We start from the raw sequence: 19,361 nt of genomic DNA, 5'->3' as shown, positions 1-19,361 counted from the left end.
AATTAGACATTTTGCCCCCCCCCCCCCTGCTGATCACAGTCCATGTTCACTGCAGTGCTGATCCCAATTCTCCCCCATCAGCAATTGCGGGGGGTATTCTCTCCTACCCTCCATTAACACCTCCCGGCAGTGAACGCCCGATCACGTGATCAGACATTCATTATATAACGGCGTTGTGGCGCTAGCCTGCCGGCACCACAAACAAGACATAATGGTAGAGCTGGAATGGGGGCAGCAAAAAAATAAATAAAAAAAGCAGGGGGGGTCAAAACATTTCAACGGCTGCCCGATTTTTTTTTTCTACTTTTTACACATAGCAGGAATTTTCTTTTTAACCCTAAGTGCCGATGTCCCGAGCCGTTTGGTATCATTTGTGATTTTAAACAAAACAGCAAATTCTGAGAGAAGTAAAAAAAAAAAAAAAACACAAAAAACCCATAACTTGTCCTGGGGGTTAACAGTCTTGGATTACTAGACGGGTGTGGAGAGCGAAACGCTCTGCAGCACATCCTCCATATCAGGAGTACGCGTATCTCTATAGCGCCAACAGCATCCGTAGCGCTGTAAGTCCAGCCCCTGGGGCCACAGCTTTCTTTACTTCTCGGGGGTATGCGCTGTCGTCTCTTTATTGATCCACGAGAGTCTCGCCCGTGGAGCTGCATCCACATTGAAGAAGCTCCCGCCTGATCAGAGCGTGTGTGTGTGTGGGGGGGTGTCTATTTGCTTTGGGTAACAAACCTTGTGTTTGATTTGCCCTAAAAAGCCCCCCCCCCGCTGCTCCCATCGGACCCGTGCTGAGTCCCTACACGCAGCAATTACAAAGGAATTCATTTCCAACCCAGCTCCGTCTGAATCGAACTTAAGTTTTACTTTACTGAGAGGGTAGTAGATAAGTGGAGCAGCCTCCCAGCAGGGGTGGTAGAGGGTAATACAGCATGCATGGGGTAGACATACAGCTCCTGAATCTAAGAGGAGCCGGAAGGGGCCGAACTAGCAGCAGATTGCAGGCTCTATGCATAGCTCGGACTGACCAATCCCCGACGGAGAACCCAGCAAGTAATGAGCGAGGGGCCCCGGGCCCGCGTCGGGAGTCGTTCCAAAAGCTGCCTTTGCCCCTGAGCGAAGGGCAACAAGACCGCAGCGGCGCATCACAACATCTCTGCCACCCCCCACCCCCCCTCCGCAGCGAGCGTTAGCTCCGTGGCCAAGCAGCACAAGCAGCGGCTATAAAACACAAGGCTTTCCGTCCTTTATTTATTGTGTTTATACTAAAAAAATAATAAATACATGAGAAACGGCCAATAACTGAGGCACTTCACAGCCGCTGGCGACACGCTGGGACCCCCCTGTGACATCACCCGCCGCCCCTCCCACAAGGCACAAAGGATTTCCCCCGGAACGTACCTGAACAATGGGGGCAATAAGAAGGGGGGGGGGTTCCAGCTGTCACCATGGATACAAATATATAAAAAAGATTGCCTGGTCTGTAACGACGCAAACTGGGGGCGGCTCCGGGGCAGAATGTGGCACAAGCTGCCCCCCCCGGTGGGGCTTCCTAGGCAGGCACCGGCCCCCAGGGGGCATACGTTACAGAGCGATCGCGCATGTGGGTACATCATTCTCAATACTGTAATAAAAAAACATTAAAAAGAAATACTTCATAATGATGGGGCCCCCGGTACCGTCAGCTAACAGGAAACATGTGCGTGTACATAAAGGCAGGTTCACAAACCATGCATACAGTTAGTGTTTTAGTGACCCAGGGGCCCTGCCGGGGCCACAGGCAGAGTCCACCCGGCCTCCAGATAACAGGCAGAGGAAGTCGGGCTCCGAAACCGCCCCGTTATTTCTGTTATACAGGAAGGCAAGGGCCACAGAACGCCCCGCTCACTCAATGAGGAATTATTCTGCATTAACTAACAAAGGCACTAGGAGGGAACCCGATTATTCCTCCCCACTCACATGACGTCGACAAAGAACTCACTGGGGTTCCCCATCGCCATGTGGAAGGACTGGCGGCTGGCAGTGAGCTCAGGCGGGACCGAGGCCAGGTCCCGGACTAAGGGCTGTGGCCCCGGGGGCACCGAGGAGGGTGGGGGGAGCGGGGGTGGAGGCATCATCATAACCATCATGGGGTTATAGGAGAGAGGAAGTCCGGGTGCGGGGTAGGAATGGAGAGAAGGAGGGTGATGATGAGGGCGAGAGGCAGTCGATCTCTCGCTGGCCGCGCTGCTGTTTCCTCCGGCTCTCCTGCGGCTGCTGCGGGTAGAATATTCCGACTCGCTGCCGGAGCCGGATTTAGACTCTGCCCCCGCGCCGGGGCGCTCGTCTTTCTGGACGCCGTGACCGCCATCACTGCGAGTGGAGCCGCTACTGCGACTGCCTGCGGGGGGAGGGGGAGATCGTTAGCGCCATCTACGGGGAGGACAGAGCGAGTGCCGCTCGCCCACCCACACACACACCCCCCCCAAATACACCCCCACCCATGCACACACAACGCACCTACACAGACACCCCACCACGCACCCACACAGACACCCCACACCCCCCAACTCACCTTCACTGTGCTGGCTCCCGCCGCTGCCCACGCCGTAGCTGTAGGAGGAGAGCTCGTGGTAGGCAGGTGGCTGCGTGCTGTACGGATGGGGGGCCTGATACTGATACGAGAAGGTGGGGAGCAGGGGCCACGGAGACGCTCCGGGAAGCGGAAGAGGGGCCAGCGTGTCCTGGTCCGAGGCGCCGCTGGAGCCGTCGTTGTCATTCAGGGACAGGTTAGCCATATCTGCGACGAGAGGAGAGAGCAGTGAGCCGGCGGCGGGACACGGTACGTAGAACTTATACCCCTCCCCCCGGCTGCCTCCCGCCCGCGTCGCCCTGCAGGGGGCACACTCACAGTTCTCGCAGCTGGTCAGGTCCCCGAAGATGTAGTAGCACTGCTCGGAGAACGTGATCTTGTTGACCGTGTGGCGGATGAACCCTGCTTTCAGCAGATTGCTGGCGAACTTGCGCGCCTCCCTGCGGTCCTGAAAGCCCTCCACGTGGTGATAGAGCCAGTCCACCACGTCCGAGCCTGGAGAAGAACGCGGTCAGAGACTTTACTTCCTATCATGGAGCGCAAGTGGCCCCCGGGGGCCCATCCGCCGGCACCACAGGGTCCAAGCTACAAGGTCTCACCTAGGAAGGCGTTGGGGATGGTGATCTTCAGCCACATGCGATCCCGAACCTCGAGGCCGGACTCCGGGGAGGCCATGACTTTCACGACAGACGCCAGATCCGTGTGTATGGACAGACTGAAGAGCGAGACAGCCGGGCGAGACACTGCAGGGGGCACAGAGAGGGGGTCTCAAACACCGACGGAAAGAGGGGCTCAAACACACCGACGGAAAGAGGGGCCGGAGCCGGGCAGGCGTCTGTCCCGGCTCAGCACTTACACTCGGTCTCCGTCACAGAGCTGCTGGAGGTCATGCTGCTCATCGATGCGCTCCCCGGGTACACAGGGAACGATCCGCTAAGGGCTGCGGAATGGGACACCCAGGCGGCCGGGTCGATGGGCTGGATGGGCTCATCTGAGGGCAGAGAGGGGAGCTTTAGTGGCGGGCGCAGTGAGGGGACACATCGGGGAGAGCAGATGCCAACGCGGGGGCCACTTACTGCGGGGGAGGGTGAAGTAGCCTTGGGGAGAGGGGTCCCAGCACTTGGCCACAGTCAGGACGATGGGGCTGAAAGAGAGACCGGGGCAATTAGCGAGTGAGAGGAGATTCCCCCCGTTCCTTGCAAACTGCCCCACAATTCCTTGTGAACGCGCGCCCCCCCAATTCCTTGGGAACTGCCCCCCCGCTGCGGGCCGCGGCACTCACCCGGGTTTATGGACGATCTCCCTCAGGACTCTCACGGCGTCGTCGTTGCTCATGTTTTCAAAATTGATGTCGTTCACCTGAAAAAAGTTAAGAGGGGCGTGAGGTGCCACATAACAGCATGGGGAGGGGTACATGGGGGCAGCCCCCTGACATACAGCATGGGGAGGGATACATGGGGGCAGCCCCCTGACATACAGCGTGAGGGAGGGTGCATGGGGCAGCCCCCTGACATACAGCGTGAGGAGGGGGGGGTACATGGGGGCAGCCTCCTGACATACAGCGTGAGGAGGGGGGGGTACATGGGGGCAGCCTCCTGACATACAGCGTGAGGAGGGGGGGGTACATGGGGGCAGCCTCCTGACATACAGCGTGAGGAGGGGGGGGTACATGGGGGCAGCCTCCTGACATACAGCGTGAGGAGGGGGGGGTACATTGGGGCAGCCTCCTGACATACAGCGTGAGGAGGGGGGGGTACATGGGGGCAGCCTCCTGACATACAGCGTGAGGAGGGGGGGTACATGGGGGCAGCCTCCTGACATACAGCGTGAGGAGGGGGGGTACATGGGGGCAGCCTCCTGACATACAGCGTGAGGAGGGGGGGTACATGGGGGCAGCCTCCTGACAGCAGGCTCACCTGCAGCAGCATGTCTCCAGGCTCGATCCGTCCATCAGCGGCCACCGCTCCTCCCTTCATTATGGAGCCGATGTAGATCCCTCCGTCCCCTCGCTCGTTACTCTGCCCCACTATGGAAATCCCCAGGAAATTGTACTTCTCTGAAAGGAGACACACGGGAGTGAGAACGGGTCCCCAAAAACCCCACCGCCGGGGCCACGGTGCCCCAATCATCTCATAACACGAGCCACGCGTCACCCCTCCCCCGCGCTGCCCGCTCAGGCTAAGCATCTGCCGGTGGGATGGGGGGGCCTCGGCGGCTGCAGATCCAACACGCACCCATATTCAGCGTCACCGTGATTATGTTCAGGGACATCGTGGAATCCGTGACGCTGCTGAACGAGGAGGCCTGGGGAGGAATAAGGAAAAGAGAACAGCTGACATCTAACGGCTCATATAGATACAATATCCTACATCCACTGGACTTCATAAATTATATATGCTATTATAGTGTTATATATATATCCCTACATCTAACACTGTTATATCATATCGCTATATAGATTATACAATATACCAACGGCATTTATATAATCTAGATTATATAATAGCCCCGTATCTAATGCCTCAGATTATATAATATCCCTGCATCCAACGGCTCTTATAGATGATATAATACCCCCACATCCAACAGCTCTTATAGATGATATAATACCCCCACATCCAACAGCTCTTATAGATTATACAATATCCCAGCATCCAACGGCTCTTATAGATTATATAATACCCCCACATCCAACGGCTGCTATAGATTATATAATATTCCCGCATCCAACGGCTCTTATAGATGATATAATACCCCCGCATCCAACGGCTCTTATAGATTATATAATATCCCAGCATCCAACGGCTCTTATAGATTATATAATATCCCAGCATCCAACGGCTCTTATAGATGATATAATACCCCCGCATCCAACGGCTGTTATAGATTATATAATACCCCCACATCCAACGGCTCTTATAGATTATATAATATCCCCACATCCAACGGCTCTTATAGATTATATAATATCCCCACATCCAACGGCTCTTATAGATTATATAATATCCCAGCATCCAACAGCTCTTATAGATTATATAATATCCCCACATCCAACGGCTCTTATAGATTATATAATATCCCAGCATCCAACAGCTCTTATAGATTATATAATACCCCCACATCCAACGGCTCTTATAGATTATATAATATCCCAGCATCCAACAGCTCTTATAGATTATATAATATCCCCACATCCAACGGCTCTTATAGATTATATAATATCCCAGCATCCAACAGCTCTTATAGATTATATAATACCCCCACATCCAACGGCTCTTATAGATTATATAATACCCCCACATCCAACGGCTCTTATAGATTATATAATACCCCCACATCCAACGGCTCTTATAGATTATATAATATCCCCACATCCAACGGCTCTTATAGATTATATAATACCCCCACATCCAACGGCTCTTATAGATTATATAATACCCCCACATCCAACGGCTCTTACAGAATATAAATTAGAATCTCCGCAGCCCGGGGCTCCTTTACGCAGCCGAGTGATACCCAGTGCACCTGCCCCCTTACAAATAGCTAAACACTGGGGGGCCTGCGCGGAATCCGCTCCTTTACCGTATATACCGTATGTAAATATTCTTCTGTGTCCGAATCCTGTTATCATTCTACACGTAGCGCAAGATAAACAAAATATTGCCCCACAGAGGGCAGTTTCCACTCACCCTCTCTAGCCGGGGGGGGCGCTGCTTGCGCCTGCGCCGGTGCCGCTTTAGGAGTCGCGAGGCGCTGCTTTGCTCCGTAGAACTGCTGAACCTGCAGACCACAAGCGATCACAATTAACAGAAATCAAAGCGACTGCACGCCAGAATTCCGACACTTTCAGAAACCGAGGACAGCGCGTCCTGTGCCCTGGGGAGGAATTACAGCCGAGGAACAAAAAAGCAAGAGAAGAATAACCGGTCTCGGCAAAGGGTTAACAGAACGGAGGGATATTGTCGCAGCCGCAGGGCAGTCCGCTAGGGGCCAGGCAAAGCCCTCGGCAGCCGTAGACCCACCTGCTCATCGTATCGTCCTCCTCCGAGTCGCAGATGCTGGTCTCGATCTCGCTGGTGAGGAGCGTGGATGAAGATTCATAACCAGCCAGGTGACGGTCAATCCGCCCGTTAACCCCTCGGCCGACTCCTGGTAAAACAAACAGCCCCTTTTACCATCACGCCAGATCCTGCCCCTGGGGGAGAACCCACTGGGGGCACCTCGTCAACGCGTGCCGAGCACCGGCAATTGGACGCAGAGCCACCACACGACATGCCTGGCACAGGAAAGATGTGGAAGGCGCTGCTGACCCAGGGCAACATCGGACAGCCTTTGGGGGAGTCAGGAGGAGGAGACCACCGCCCCCCTCCTTTGGGGGGCGTCAGGAGGCCGCCGCCCCTCTTCTTTGGGGGGGCGTCAGGAGGCCACCGCCCCCCTCCTTTGGGGGCGTCAGGAGACATAAAAGACTCTTGAGGTTCCGCTGAGTGGCTGAGCGTGATATGCTTTGTGTTTAGCAGCCGTGTAGCCCCGGGGGGGGCGCCAATCCTCATTATTCCTCCAGTGACCTTAAATACCCCGGGAAACTGCCCCCAGGGACTGGATTTCTTCTTCCGTATTCAGGGAAGGAAGGATGTGGCAGTGACTGCCCCGCTGGGCTCAGTTTATTCTCTCATCACTCATCTACCTGCCCCAGAACATGCCCCTTCCCCTCAGTGTGGCCCCACGGCCCTCACCCGACTCGCTGCTCTCCCTCCTCCTCGGGCGCTCTCTCCTCACAGACACCACCGATTCGGTCTCCGTCTCCTGATCCAGGTTCTCGGAGCTGCCAGACAGGTTGGGGCTGCGGAAAAGAGAGAGGCAGAAAATCAAGAGACCGCTCTTCCCCGGCGAGACGGCGCGCGACCTCCCGCAACTTACTGGAAGGACGGCGGACGGGAATCTCCGATGCCGCTGGTTCTCTCCACAGGAGGGGGAGGGAGCGGGGGGGGAACCGGGGAGGGCTCCTGCCTCTGCTCTGTGATTGGAGGAGGCGGCGGCGGCAGCGGTGGCTCAGGCTGCGCGTTCTCAGAGGACACCAACTGCAACGAGAAAGAAAGCCAATGTTAGGGGACCCATGGGGCTGTGCCAGGGGACAGAGGGGCCCCGGGCACGGGAATGTGCCGGGGGACAGAGGGCGCTGTGGCGGGGGACAGAGGGGCTCCCGGGCACAGGAATGTGGCCGGGGACAGAGGGGCTCCCGGGCACGGGAATGTGCCAGGGGACAGAGGGCGCTGTGGCGGGGGACAGAGGGGCTCCCGGGCACAGGAATGTGGCAGGGGACAGAGGGGCTCCCGGGCACAGGAATGTGGCAGGGGACAGAGGGGCTCCCGGGCACAGGAATGTGCCAGGGGACAGAGGGCGCTGTGGTGGGGGACAGAGGGGCTCCTGGGCACAGGAATGTGGCAGGGGACAGAGGGGCCCCCAGGCGCCGTGGAGGGGGGGAATGTGGCAGGGGGGGGGGGAATGTACAGAAATCCAGAGCGGGGCAGAACTCACCCAGGACACTACGCGGCCGTTGAAGCAGGGCAACTTGGCGTTATCATCCGATATCTCCTCCTTCACCACCCTGCAAAGAGAGAAAACCTCAATACAGGACACCGGCTGCACCACATCCCCGTGGGTCCCCCCCCCCGTCTATCCGTCCGTTATCCCTGCTGCCACCCTAACTGAAGGAGGAGGAGGGGACATACTGTACCCACCGGAGAAGGGGGGGGACATACTGCACCCACCGGAGGAAGGAGGGGGGGCAGACATACTGTACCCACCGGAGGAGGGGGGGAGACATACTGTGCCCACCGGAGGAGGGGGGGGGGAGACATACTGTACCCACCGGAGGAGGGGGGGGGGAGACATACTGTACCTACCGGAGGAGGGGGGGGGGGGAGACATACTGTACCTACCGGAGGAAGGGGGGGGAGACATACTGTACCCACCGGAGGAGGAGGGGGGAAGACATACTGTACCCACCGGAGGAGGGGGGGAAGACATACTGTACCCACCGGAGGAGGAGGGGGGGGGGGGAGACATACTGTACCCACCGGAGGAGGGGGGGGGGAGACATACTGTACCCACCGGAGGAGGGGGGGGGAGACATACTGTACCCACCGGAGGAGGAGGGGGGGGGACATACTGTACCCACCGGAGGAGGAGGGGGGGAGACATACTGTACCCACCGGAGGAGGGGGGGGAAACATACTGTACCCACCGGAGGAGGAGGGGGGGGGGAGACATACTGTACCCACCGGAGGAGGAGGGGGGGGAGACATACTGTACCCACCGGAGGAGGAGGGGGGGGAGACATACTGTACCCACCGGAGGAAGGGGGGGGAGACATACTGTACCCCCCGGAGGAGGGGGGGCATAGTGTACCCACCGGAGGAGGGGGGGCATAGTGTACCCACCGGAGGAGGGGGGGGGAGACATTCTGTACCCACCGGAGGAGGGGGGGGAGACATACTGTACCCACCGGAGGAGGGGGGGAGACATACTGTACCCACCGGAGGAGGGGGGGAGACATACTGTACCCACCGGAGGATGGGGGAGACATTCTGTACCCACCGGAGGAGTGGGGGGAGACATACTGTACCCACCGGAGGAGGAGTGGGGGGAGACATACTCTACCGGCCTACACTGACACCGCCCCTACAAAGACAAAGCCGCAGCTAAGACTCAGCCATCCCGGCTGCCCCGTCGGCTGTCGCTCTCACCCGAAGTCCTGGTCCATAGCCTTGAAGAAGTACTTGGCATGCCCCCGGCCCAGCGCCGCCTTGAAGTCCCGCAGGCGGATGTCATCTGCCGGCACGGGTACCTTCACCAGGTACGGCGTCTCCTCCTCGTCCAGGTGGTAGATCACCTTGGTCTCCGCCATCCTGCGGCCTAGTGGAGACCGGAGCCGCGGCCTCGATTACCAGCCCGCACCGCCACGGGAGCCAGGCCGCCGTGTGACGTCACCGCGCACGAAGGGCGGGATCAAGAGCCGGCCGCGGAGAGGGCAAGGATGCGGATCGCCACGCCCCGCTGAAAGGCCGTGGTATGAGGGAGAGGTGTGTTCGTTGTGTGTCACGCCCCCTGACAGCGGGGCCCTGAGACGTGGAAAGGGTGTCTCTTAGCGTGTCCCCGCCCACTCACGAGGTACTGGGGCGGGCGGGCGGCCGCTGCCTCGCCTCTAATAAGCGGCGTAGACAAAAGGGCGTATCCCGTGGAAGCCCCGCCCAACTGATGGAAGTAAACAACAGCCTACCTAAATAATATACCCCGACCGTATATACCCACAATGCTCCTTGCCCTGGCAATGAACCCCACTGATTTACCCCAAGGTGTCCAGCTGTGTGCCCCTGAAATGGCCCAATCTACCCACAGCTACAGTATCCCAATACCCTCTGATATACACCCCCCCCACCCCACCCCACATAATCTGCCTCGGAGCCCAACAATGCACGCCTTGCCCCCACCCCCGATAATATACCCAGAACCCCCCAAACCCCAGGGATAAGGGGTTATTAAGTCTCGGGAAATGAATGGGGGGTTGTGATCTACCCCCTGGGGTACCTCAGGGGTGATCTACCCCCTGGGGTACCTCAGGGGTGACCCCCCCCCCCAGCCCCTCATCTCCCAGGCTGGAGGTGGAGCACATGGGCTTTCAGTCTCAGTGATAACATTACAACAGACAGTGTGGCTTCACCTCCCGGCCGCCGCCACCACCGCCGCCGCCGCTGCTGCGGGCGATACATCCTCTGCGGGCGATACATCCTCTGCGGGCGATACATCCTCTGCATTCACGCAACTCAAGTTACATCGTCATGTGTTCTCCGTATCAGCATCATCTACACAGATCCTCATCTGCGTGTCCTCAGAGAGCAGTAGATAGGTGGAGCAGGATCTCTGGTTCTTGGGGCAAGAAATTAACCATTTATAGCCCTGACCTCCCACCCATAATCCCGTTCTACCCACTGTACAGCTCCCACCGAGAGGCCACGGGCCAGTGACACATGACCCCCCCCCCCAGGAAGCCACAGCCCAGGCCACCAGTCCACCCCCAACCCGCCACAGCCCAGACCACCGGTCCCCCCCCAACCCGCCACAGCCCAGACCACCGGTCCCCCCCCCCCCCCGATGACCGGTAGAGATACTCGGCACTACTCTACACAAAGTAACATTTATTTCTGGGATACAAACGGATTTATTACAGGGAGGGAGAAAAAAATAAAGCTCTCGGCCAATATTTACATGGGGAGCGGAGGGGGCGCTGTGCGCGGGGGGAGGGCCGCTCCTTGGACAGCCCACTCTCCCCGCGGATGCGAGACTGGCGCCCCGCTCGGCCACCCCCAGAAAACAGTCCCAGTAACGGCACCCATCTCGGGGCCCACCGCCTCTCCGTCGGGGCCCCCATCCCAAGAGTCTGTGCTCCAGCCAGGGAGGGAGCTGGGGCTCCCCTAAAAAAAGTCTTTTGTCTTGTGTCAAGGCTCCATCCTGGGCCCCGGGCCCCCGCTCTGACGCCCCCCCCTGCACTTCTGGCAGTAGTAGATGTCCGGAACGTTGCTCTTTCTGATCTTCGCGCAGGAAAGATGGACCCAAGTGCAGCAGATGTTACACTCGATCATCGGGCGGCCAGCAAACGGCTTCTCGCAGTAACACGTCACAAGGTCCCAAGAATCGTCACCTGGGGAGAGAGGTAACAGGGTAAAAGGAGGGCAAGCAAGGGGGGGCACGCAGAGAGAGAGTGGGGGTGCGGTCCCAAGGGGGTCACGAGGGTGAGGAGAGCGAGAGGGGGTCACGAGGGTGAGGCGAGAGCGGGGGGGGTCACGAGGGTGAGGCGAGAGCGGGGGGGGGTCACGAGGGTGAGGCGAGAGCGGGGGGGGGTCACGAGGGTGAGGCGAGAGCGGGGGGGGGTCACGAGGGTGAGGCGAGAGCGGGGGGGGGGTCACGAGGGTGAGGCGAGAGCGGGGGGGGGTCACGAGGGTGAGGCGAGAGCGGGGGGGTCACGAGGGTGAGGCGAGAGCGGGGGGGTCACGAGGGTGAGGCGAGAGCGGGGGGGTCACGAGGGTGAGGCGAGAGCGGGGGGTCACGAGGGTGAGGAGAGAGCGGGGGGGTCACGAGGGTGAGGAGAGAGCGAGAGAGGAGGGGTCACGAGGGTGAGGAGAGAGCGAGAGAGGGGGGTCACGAGGGTGAGGAGAGAGCGAGAGAGGGGGGGTCACGAGGGTGAGGAGAGAGCGAGAGGGGGGGTCACGAGGGTGAGGAGAGAGCGAGAGGGGGGGTCACGAGGGTGAGGAGAGAGCGAGAGGGGGGGTCACGAGGGTGAGGAGAGAGCGAGAGGGGGGGTCACGAGGGTGAGGAGAGAGCGAAAGAGAGGGGGTCACAAGGGTGAGGAGAGAGCGAGAGAGGGGGGGTCACGAGGGTGAGGAGAGAGCGAGAGGGGGGGTCACGAGGGTGAGGAGAGAGCGAGAGGGGGGGTCACGAGGGTGAGGAGAGAGCGAGAGGGGGGGTCACGAGGGTGAGGAGAGAGCGAGAGGGGGGGTCACGAGGGTGAGGAGAGAGGGGGGGTCACGAGGGTGAGGAGAAAGCGAAAGAGAGGGGGTCACAAGGGTGAGGAGAGAGACAAACATTCCGCAGTCCGCGCCAAGGGGTAACGGGGTCAGTGGTCTTAAGGGAGGAGGCCGCGGATCTCACCTGATTCCACCATTATGTCCTCATCCATCACTTGTGTGTCTGCGTCGCTCGAGCTGCCCCCGCCATCCCTGCTGCTCTCCGCGCTGGGGGGTGGCTGTGGGGCAGGGGCAGTTCCAAGGGGTCGCTCCCTTTTCTCGTCCTCCTCAGTGTCCGTATCACTAAGTCTCATCCCCGCTCCCCCTCGGTGCCTCTGTCGTCTCTTCCTCCGACTGCCCTTCTTCACGCGCTCACTTCCGGGACCCCCCAAGCCTTTCCTCTTACTCCCGCTCCCACCCCCGCCCTGGGTCTTGGCTTTCATTACAAACGTCTGGATGGTGTTCAGGTCAGAGGTGTGGGGGGTCCCCGGCCGCTCGGAGGTTAACGGGGGTCTCGGGGTGTCGGGAGAATCCCAGCTGTCGCTTTCCTCCGTCCTGTGAGGAGACGTGGAGCCTGGAGGGGTCCATGTGCCCTCCTGTAGGGGACAAAAGCCATAAAGTGTTATCGCCGCCCACCTGCCACTTCCTCCGCATCCCAACTGCCCCTCTTACCCCGGATGTAGATACCGCATCCCAACTGCCCCGCTTACCCCGGAGGTAGATACCGCATCCCAACTTCCTCCTTACCCAAGAGGTACATACCACATCCCACTGCCCTGCTTCCCCCGGAGGTACATACCGCATCCCTACTTCCCTGCTTCCCCCGGTGGTACATACCACATCCCTACTGCCCCGCTTCCCCTGGTGGTACATACCACATCCCTACTGCCCTGCTTCCCCTGGTGGTACATACCGCATCCCTACTTCCCTGCTTCCCCCGGTGGTACATACCACATCCCTACTGCCCCGCTTCCCCTGGTGGTACATACCACATCCCACTGCCCTGCTTCCCCCGGAGGTACATACCGCATCCCTACTTCCCTGCTTCCCCCGGTGGTACATACCACATCCCTACTGCCCCGCTTCCCCTGGTGGTACATACCACATCCCTACTGCCCTGCTTCCCCTGGTGGTACATACCACATCCCTACTGCCCTGCTTCCCCTGGTGGTACATACCACATCCCTACTGCCCTGCTTCCCCTGGTGGTACATACCACATCCCTACTGCCCCGCTTCCCCTGGTGGTACATACCACATCCCTACTGCCCCGCTTCCCCTGGTGGTACATACCACATCCCTACTGCCCCGCTTCCCCTGGTGGTACATACCACATCCCTACTGCCCCGCTTCCCCTGGTGGTACATACCGCATCCCTACTGCCCCCAGGCCTCTCACCTCTTTGGCTGATGATGGGATGTAACCAGCGTACGCCAACACAAAGCTGCAGAATCGGTTGAAGTCCTCGACAGTCCGAGATCGCTTCTGTGGAGGCTGCGGGGTTAAAGATGTAAGCTTTAGCACTTCATATGGCAACGTGGGGAGTAACCGTGTTACAAGACCCCCCCCAAGGCCTCATTCAGCCTCAATTCAATGTACCCCCACCCCAGCTCACTCTGACATTGTGCCCCCCACACCACACACTTACGCTCACCTGAGCTGCAGACTTCAGATTCAACGGCGTATCTAGGGAGAGAGAAAAATAAATGTAGGATCCACCAGCCCCCAAACCCAGCGCTACAGCCCTCCAAACACCCAGCGGCTCCCCAAACCCAACGCTACAGCCCTCCAAACACCCAGCGGCTCCCCAAACCCAACGCTACAGCCCTCCAAACACCCAGCGGCTCCCCAAACCCAACGCTACAGCCCTCCAAACACCCAGCGGCTCCCCAAACCCAGCGCCACAGCCCTCCAACCACCCAGCGGCTCCCCAAACCCAGCGCTACAGCCCTCCAAACACCCAGCGCGGCCCCAAACCCAGCGTTACAGCCCTCCAAACACCCAGCGGCTCCCCAAACCCAACACTACAGCCCTCCAAACACCCAGCGGCTCCCCAAACCCAACGGCTCCCCAAACTCAACGCTACAGCCCTCCAAACACCCAGCGGCTGCCCAAACCCAGCGCTACAGCCCTCCAACCACCCAGCGGCTCCCCAAACCCAGCGCTACAGCCCTCCAAACACCCAGCGGCTCCCCCAAACTCAACGCTACAGCCCTCCAAACACCCAGCGGCTCCCCAAACCCAGCGCTACAGCCCTCCAAACACCCAGCGGCTCCCCCAAACCCAACGCTACAGCCCTCCAAACACCCAGCGGCTCCCCCAAACCCAACGCTACAGCCCTCCAAACACCCAGCGGCTCCCCCAAACCCAGCGCTACAGCCCTCCAAACACCCAGCGGCTCCCCAAACCCAACACTACAGCCCTCCAAACCCAACACTACAGCCCTCCAAACCCAACACTACAGCCCTCCAAACACCCAGCGGCTCCCCAAACCCAACACTACAGCCCTCCAAACCCAACACTACAGCCCTCCAAACCCAACACTACAGCCCTCCAAACCCAACACTACAGCCCTCCAAACCCCCAGCGGCTTCACAAACCCAACACTACAGCCCTCCAAACACCCAGCGGCTCCCCAAACCCAACACTACAGCCCTCCAAACACCCAGTGGCTCCCCCAAACCCAACACTACAGCCCTCCAAACACCCAGTGGCTCCCCCAAACCCAACACTACAGCCCTCCAACCACCCAGCGGCTCCCCAAACCCAACACTACAGCCCTCCAAACCCAACACTACAGCCCTCCAAACCCCCAGCGGCTTCACAAACCCAACACTACAGCCCTCCAAACACCCAGCGGCTCCCCAAACCCAATGCTACAGCCCTCCAAACACCCAGCGGCTCCCCCCAAACCCGGCGCTACAGCCCTCAAACAAGCCAGCGGCTCCCCCAAACCCAGGGCTACAGCCCTCCAACCAGCCAGCGGCTCCCCCAAACCCAGGGCTACATCCCTCCAACCAGCCAGCGGCTCCCCCAAACCCAAGGCTACAGCCCTCCAACCAGCGGCTCCCCCCAAACCCAGGGCTACAGCCCTCCAACCAGCCAGCGGCTCCCCCAAACCCAGGGCTACATCCCTCCAACCAGCCAGCGGCTCCCCCAAACCCAGGGCTACAGCCCTCCAAACACCCAGCGGCTCCCCCAAACCCAGCGCTACAGCCCTCCAACCAGCCAGCGGCGCCCCAAACCCAACGCTACAGCCCTCCAACCAGCCAGCGGCTCCCCCAAACCCAGCGCGCTACAGCCCTCCAAACACCCAGCGGCTCCCCCAAACCCAGGGCTACAGCCCTCCAAACACCCAGCGGCTCCCCCAAACCCAGGGCTACAGCCCTCCAACCAGCCAGCGGCTCCCCCAAACCCAGCGCTTCAGCCCTCCAACCAGCCAGCGGCTCCCCCAAACCCGGCGCTACAGCCCTCCAACCAGCCAGCGGCTCCCCCAAACCCAGGGCTACAGCCCTCCAAACACCCAGCGGCTCCCCCAAACCCAGGGCTACAGCCCTCCAAACACCCAGCGGCTCCCCCAAACCCAGCGCTACAGCCCTCCAACCAGCCAGCGGCGCCCCAAACCCAACGCTACAAGCCCTCCAAACACCCAGCGGCTCCCCCAAACTCAACACTACAGCCCTCCAAACACCCAGCGGCTCCCCCAAACTCAACACTACAGCCCTCCAAACACCCAGTGGCTCCCCCAAACCCAACACTACAGCCCTCCAAACACCCAGTGGCTCCCCCAAACCCAACACTACAGCCCTCCAAACACCCAGCGGCGCCCCAAACCCGGCGCTACAGCCCTCAAACAAGCCAGCGGCTCCCCCAAACCCAGGGCTACAGCCCTCCAACCAGCCAGCGGCTCCCCCAAACCCAGGGCTACATCCCTCCAACCAGCGGCTCCCCCAAACCCAGGGCTACAGCCCTCCAACCAGCGGCTCCCCCAAACCCAGGGCTACAGCCCTCCAACCAGCCAGCGGCTCCCCCAAACCCAGGGCTACATATCCCTCCAACCAGCCAGCGGCTCCCCCAAACCCAGGGCTACAGCCCTCCAAACACCCAGCGGCTCCCCCAAACCCAGCGCTACAGCCCTCCAACCAGCCAGCGGCGCCCCAAACCCAACGCTACAGCCCTCCAACCAGCCAGCGGCTCCCCCAAACCCAGCGCGCTACAGCCCTCCAAACACCCAGCGGCTCCCCCAAACCCAGGGCTACAGCCCTCCAACCAGCCAGCGGCTCCCCCAAACCCAGGGCTACAGCCCTCCAAACACCCAGCGGCTCCCCCAAACCCAGGGCTACAGCCCTCCAACCAGCCAGCGGCTCCCCCAAACCCAGCGCTTCAGCCCTCCAACCAGCCAGCGGCTCCCCCAAACCCGGCGCTACAGCCCTCCAACCAGCCAGCGGCTCCCCCAAACACAGGGCTACAGCCCTCCAAACACCCAGCGGCTCCCCCAAACCCAGGGCTACAGCCCTCCAAACACCCAGCGGCTCCCCCAAACCCAGCGCTACAGCCCTCCAACCAGCCAGCGGCGCCCCAAACCCAACGCTACAGCCCTCCAACCAGCCAGCGGCTCCCCCAAACCCAGCGCGCTACAGCCCTCCAACCAGCCAGCGGCTCCCCCAAACCCAGCGCGCTACAGCCCTCCAAACACCCAGCGGCTCCCCCAAACCCAGGGCTACAGCCCTCCAAACACCCAGCGGCTCCCCCAAACCCAGCGCTTCAGCCCTCCAACCAGCGGCTCCCCCAAACCCGGCGCTACAGCCCTCCAACCAGCCAGCGGCTCCCCCAAACCCAGGGCTACAGCCCTCCAAACACCCAGCGGCTCCCCAAACCCAGGGCTACAGCCCTCCAAACACCCAGCGGCTCCCCCAAACCCAGCGCTACAGCCCTCCAACCAGCCAGCGGCGCCCCAAACCCAACGCTACAGCCCTCCAAACACCCAGCGGCTCCCCCAAACTCAACACTACAGCCCTCCAAACACCCAGCGGCTCCCCAAACCCAACGCTACAGCCCTCACAGAACATTACGGCCCTCATAACATACGGAAACAGCCACATATACAACCTGTAAAAGCCACCCCTCGTCTCTACCATCTAACTACCCCTTAAAAGCCACCCCTCGTCTCTACCATCTAACTACCCCTAGAAGCCACCCCTCGTCTCTACCATCTAACTACCCCTAGAAGCCACCCCTCGTCTCTACCATCTAACTACCCCTAGAAGCCACCCCTCGTCTCTACCATCTAACTACCCCTTAAAAGCCACCCCTCCGCCCACTACCTAAACCTAAAACTGGCTCACGAGCTTACCCCTCTGACCCTGTTCTTAACCCCGTATACTTTTAATAAGTGCCCCAGCCTTTATCCTCTGCCCCGCAGTCTCCTGCAATTACCCCTGGAACCACATGCAACACATCTAAGTCCCAGAGCGCCCCCCGAAATTAAGGCTGCGGCCCCCGGACCGCGCACATGCCCGCTCCCCTTACCTTCCGGACTGGGCTCCCCCACCGCTGCCTCCAGCATATCCGACTCCAGACACCCCTTCAGGGGCAAAACACGGGCCTTGTCAAGTAAGTCGCTCAAAAACTACCCCAACCTGGAGCAGCAGCCACCGTGAGAAGCAGCAATGCGTCCAAATTACCCCAACCGAGTAGCCCAGACCGCGTCCTAAAGCGCCCCTGGAAGCGGCCCAGGTTACCCAGTCCTGTCAGTATATGCCCCTACCCCGGTATCTCCCCCTCCCTCTTCGCCGCTCCCCGGCCGCCTGTTCGCCACGCGCACTGTCTGCTGGGACGTGTAGTTCCGCTACCTGCGCAAAGCGTCCTGGGACTTGTAGTGTATTAGAAAAAAATGCACTACACACGAGTCACATCTAGAAAGAGCGGAAAACTACATCGCCCAGAATGCCATGCGCGCCCAACGGCACAGTGTCCGGCAGCCCCTGCGGGCAGCATCGAAGCTGAGGCCATTCAGGCTTACTGCGCATGTCTATCAGATGACTAAGTTCCCAAAGCGCTGATTGGCGTCGATGGCGTGGGTGTTCATGGGACTTGTAGTTTCATGTAGGGTTCGTACTTAACGTAGGCTACACACGGTAAAAGGCACCGGAATGTGTGTAGAGGGGCTGCTGGGGCGTTAAGGGTCCACATGAAACCAACAACAAGGCGGACTCTCTGAGGACTACTCGCAAAAAAGTGAGCCAGCCCTGTACAATGTATAATTCAACATGCGAGAGCTCACTAATTTATCTATACATTATATAGGGGGCCAGCTCACTGATTTATCTATACATTATACAGGGGGCCGGTCACTGATTTATCTATACATTATACAGGGGCCGGCTCACTGATTTATCTATACATTATACAGGGGCCGGCTCACTAATTTATCTATACATTATACAGGGGGCCGGTCACTGATTTATCTATACATTATACAGGGGGCCGGTCACTGATTTATCTATACATTATACAGGAGCCGGTCACTGATTTATCCATACATTATACAGGGGGCCGGCTCACTAATTTATCTATACATTATACAGGGGGCCGGTCACTGATTTATCTATACATTATACAGGGGCCGGCTCACTAATTTATCTATACATTATACAGGGGGCCGGTCACTGATTTATCTATACATTATACAGGGGGCCGGTCACTGATTTATCTATACATTATACAGGGGCCGGTCACTGATTTATCTATACTTTATACAGGGTGCCGGTCACTGATTTATCTATACATTATACAGGGGGCCGGTCACTGATTTAACTATACATTATACAGGGGGCCGGTCACTGATTTATCTATACATTATACAGGGGGCCGGTCACTGATTTATCTATACATTATACAGGGGGCCGGTCACTAATTTAACTATACATTATACAGGGGGCCGGTCACTGATTTATCTATACATTATACAGGGGCCGGTCACTGATTTATCTATACATTATACAGGGGGCCGGTCACTGATTTATCTATACAATATACAGGGGGCCGGCTCACTCATTTATCTATACATTATACAGGGGCCGGCTCACTGATTTATCTATACATTATACAGGGGCCGGCTCACTGATTTATCTATACATTATACAGGGGCCGGTCACTGATTTATCTATACATTATACAGGGGGCCGGCTCACTAATTTATCTATACATTATACAGGGGCCGGTCAC

The 19,361-nt window shown here is 59.0% G+C and overlaps 2 protein-coding genes across 5 annotated transcripts; both read right to left on the bottom strand.

The window, feature by feature from the left end:
• Positions 1–1,958: 1,958 nt before the first annotated feature.
• On the bottom strand, positions 1,959–9,482 carry LOC149271416 (segment polarity protein dishevelled homolog DVL-2). 4 transcript variants are annotated; one of them, XM_089507462.1, is made up of 15 exons: positions 9,322–9,482; positions 8,084–8,180; positions 7,493–7,578; positions 7,300–7,415; positions 6,598–6,721; positions 6,265–6,355; positions 4,810–4,879; positions 4,492–4,631; positions 3,858–3,934; positions 3,637–3,719; positions 3,432–3,566; positions 3,175–3,318; positions 2,903–3,070; positions 2,558–2,782; positions 1,959–2,383 (listed from the first exon to the last, which is right to left on the bottom strand). In XM_089507462.1, the coding sequence occupies exons 1-15, from the start codon at positions 9,480–9,482 to the stop codon at positions 1,959–1,961; spliced, it is 2,142 nt and encodes a 713-aa protein (XP_089363588.1). The 4 variants fall into 4 exon arrangements, with proteins under 4 accessions (XP_089363588.1, XP_089363586.1, XP_089363585.1 ...); XM_089507460.1 differs by having other exon boundaries at positions 2,894–3,070; positions 3,175–3,290; positions 3,434–3,566; ... (2 more) ...; positions 7,493–7,653; positions 8,111–8,180; XM_089507459.1 differs by having other exon boundaries at positions 3,652–3,719; positions 7,493–7,653; positions 8,111–8,180.
• A 1,588-nt stretch (positions 9,483–11,070) lies between these two features.
• Positions 11,071–17,700, bottom strand: LOC149271415 (PHD finger protein 23A-like). The gene is made up of 5 exons (XM_089507455.1): positions 17,664–17,700; positions 13,789–13,820; positions 13,533–13,628; positions 12,281–12,731; positions 11,071–11,273 (listed from the first exon to the last, which is right to left on the bottom strand). Exons 1-5 carry the CDS (start codon positions 17,698–17,700, stop codon positions 11,071–11,073), a joined length of 819 nt encoding a protein of 272 aa, XP_089363581.1.
• Positions 17,701–19,361: the final 1,661 nt, after the last annotated feature.

This window comes from Sceloporus occidentalis, unplaced genomic scaffold (assembly GCF_023333645.1).
Source record: "Sceloporus occidentalis isolate IW3139 unplaced genomic scaffold, rSceOcc1.0.p SCAF_524, whole genome shotgun sequence".
Lineage (NCBI taxonomy): Eukaryota > Metazoa > Chordata > Lepidosauria > Squamata > Phrynosomatidae > Sceloporus > Sceloporus occidentalis.
The sequence above is the reverse complement of the archived record's forward strand: the minus strand, read 5'-3'. Positions and strand labels throughout refer to the sequence as shown.

Excerpts from the sequence above, each read along its gene's own strand:
- LOC149271416 (XM_089507459.1), bottom strand. The coding sequence starts at position 9,482 with ATGGCGGAGACCAAGGTGATCTACCACCTGGACGAGGAGGAGACGCCG. Across the intron at positions 7,654-8,110 it reads ACGGCCGCGTAGTGTCCTGG|TTGGTGTCCTCTGAGAACGC; the intron begins GTGAGTTCTGCC and ends TTCTCGTTGCAG. Across the intron at positions 3,720-3,857 it reads GAGATCGTCCATAAACCCGG|CCCCATCGTCCTGACTGTGG; the intron begins GTGAGTGCCGCG and ends TCTCTCTTTCAG.
- LOC149271415 (XM_089507455.1), bottom strand. The coding sequence starts at position 17,700 with ATGCTGGAGGCAGCGGTGGGGGAGCCCAGTCCGGAAG. Across the intron at positions 12,732-13,532 it reads TCCCATCATCAGCCAAAGAG|GAGGGCACATGGACCCCTCC; the intron begins GTGAGAGGCCTG and ends TGTCCCCTACAG. Across the intron at positions 11,274-12,280 it reads GGACATAATGGTGGAATCAG|GTGACGATTCTTGGGACCTT; the intron begins GTGAGATCCGCG and ends CTCTCTCCCCAG.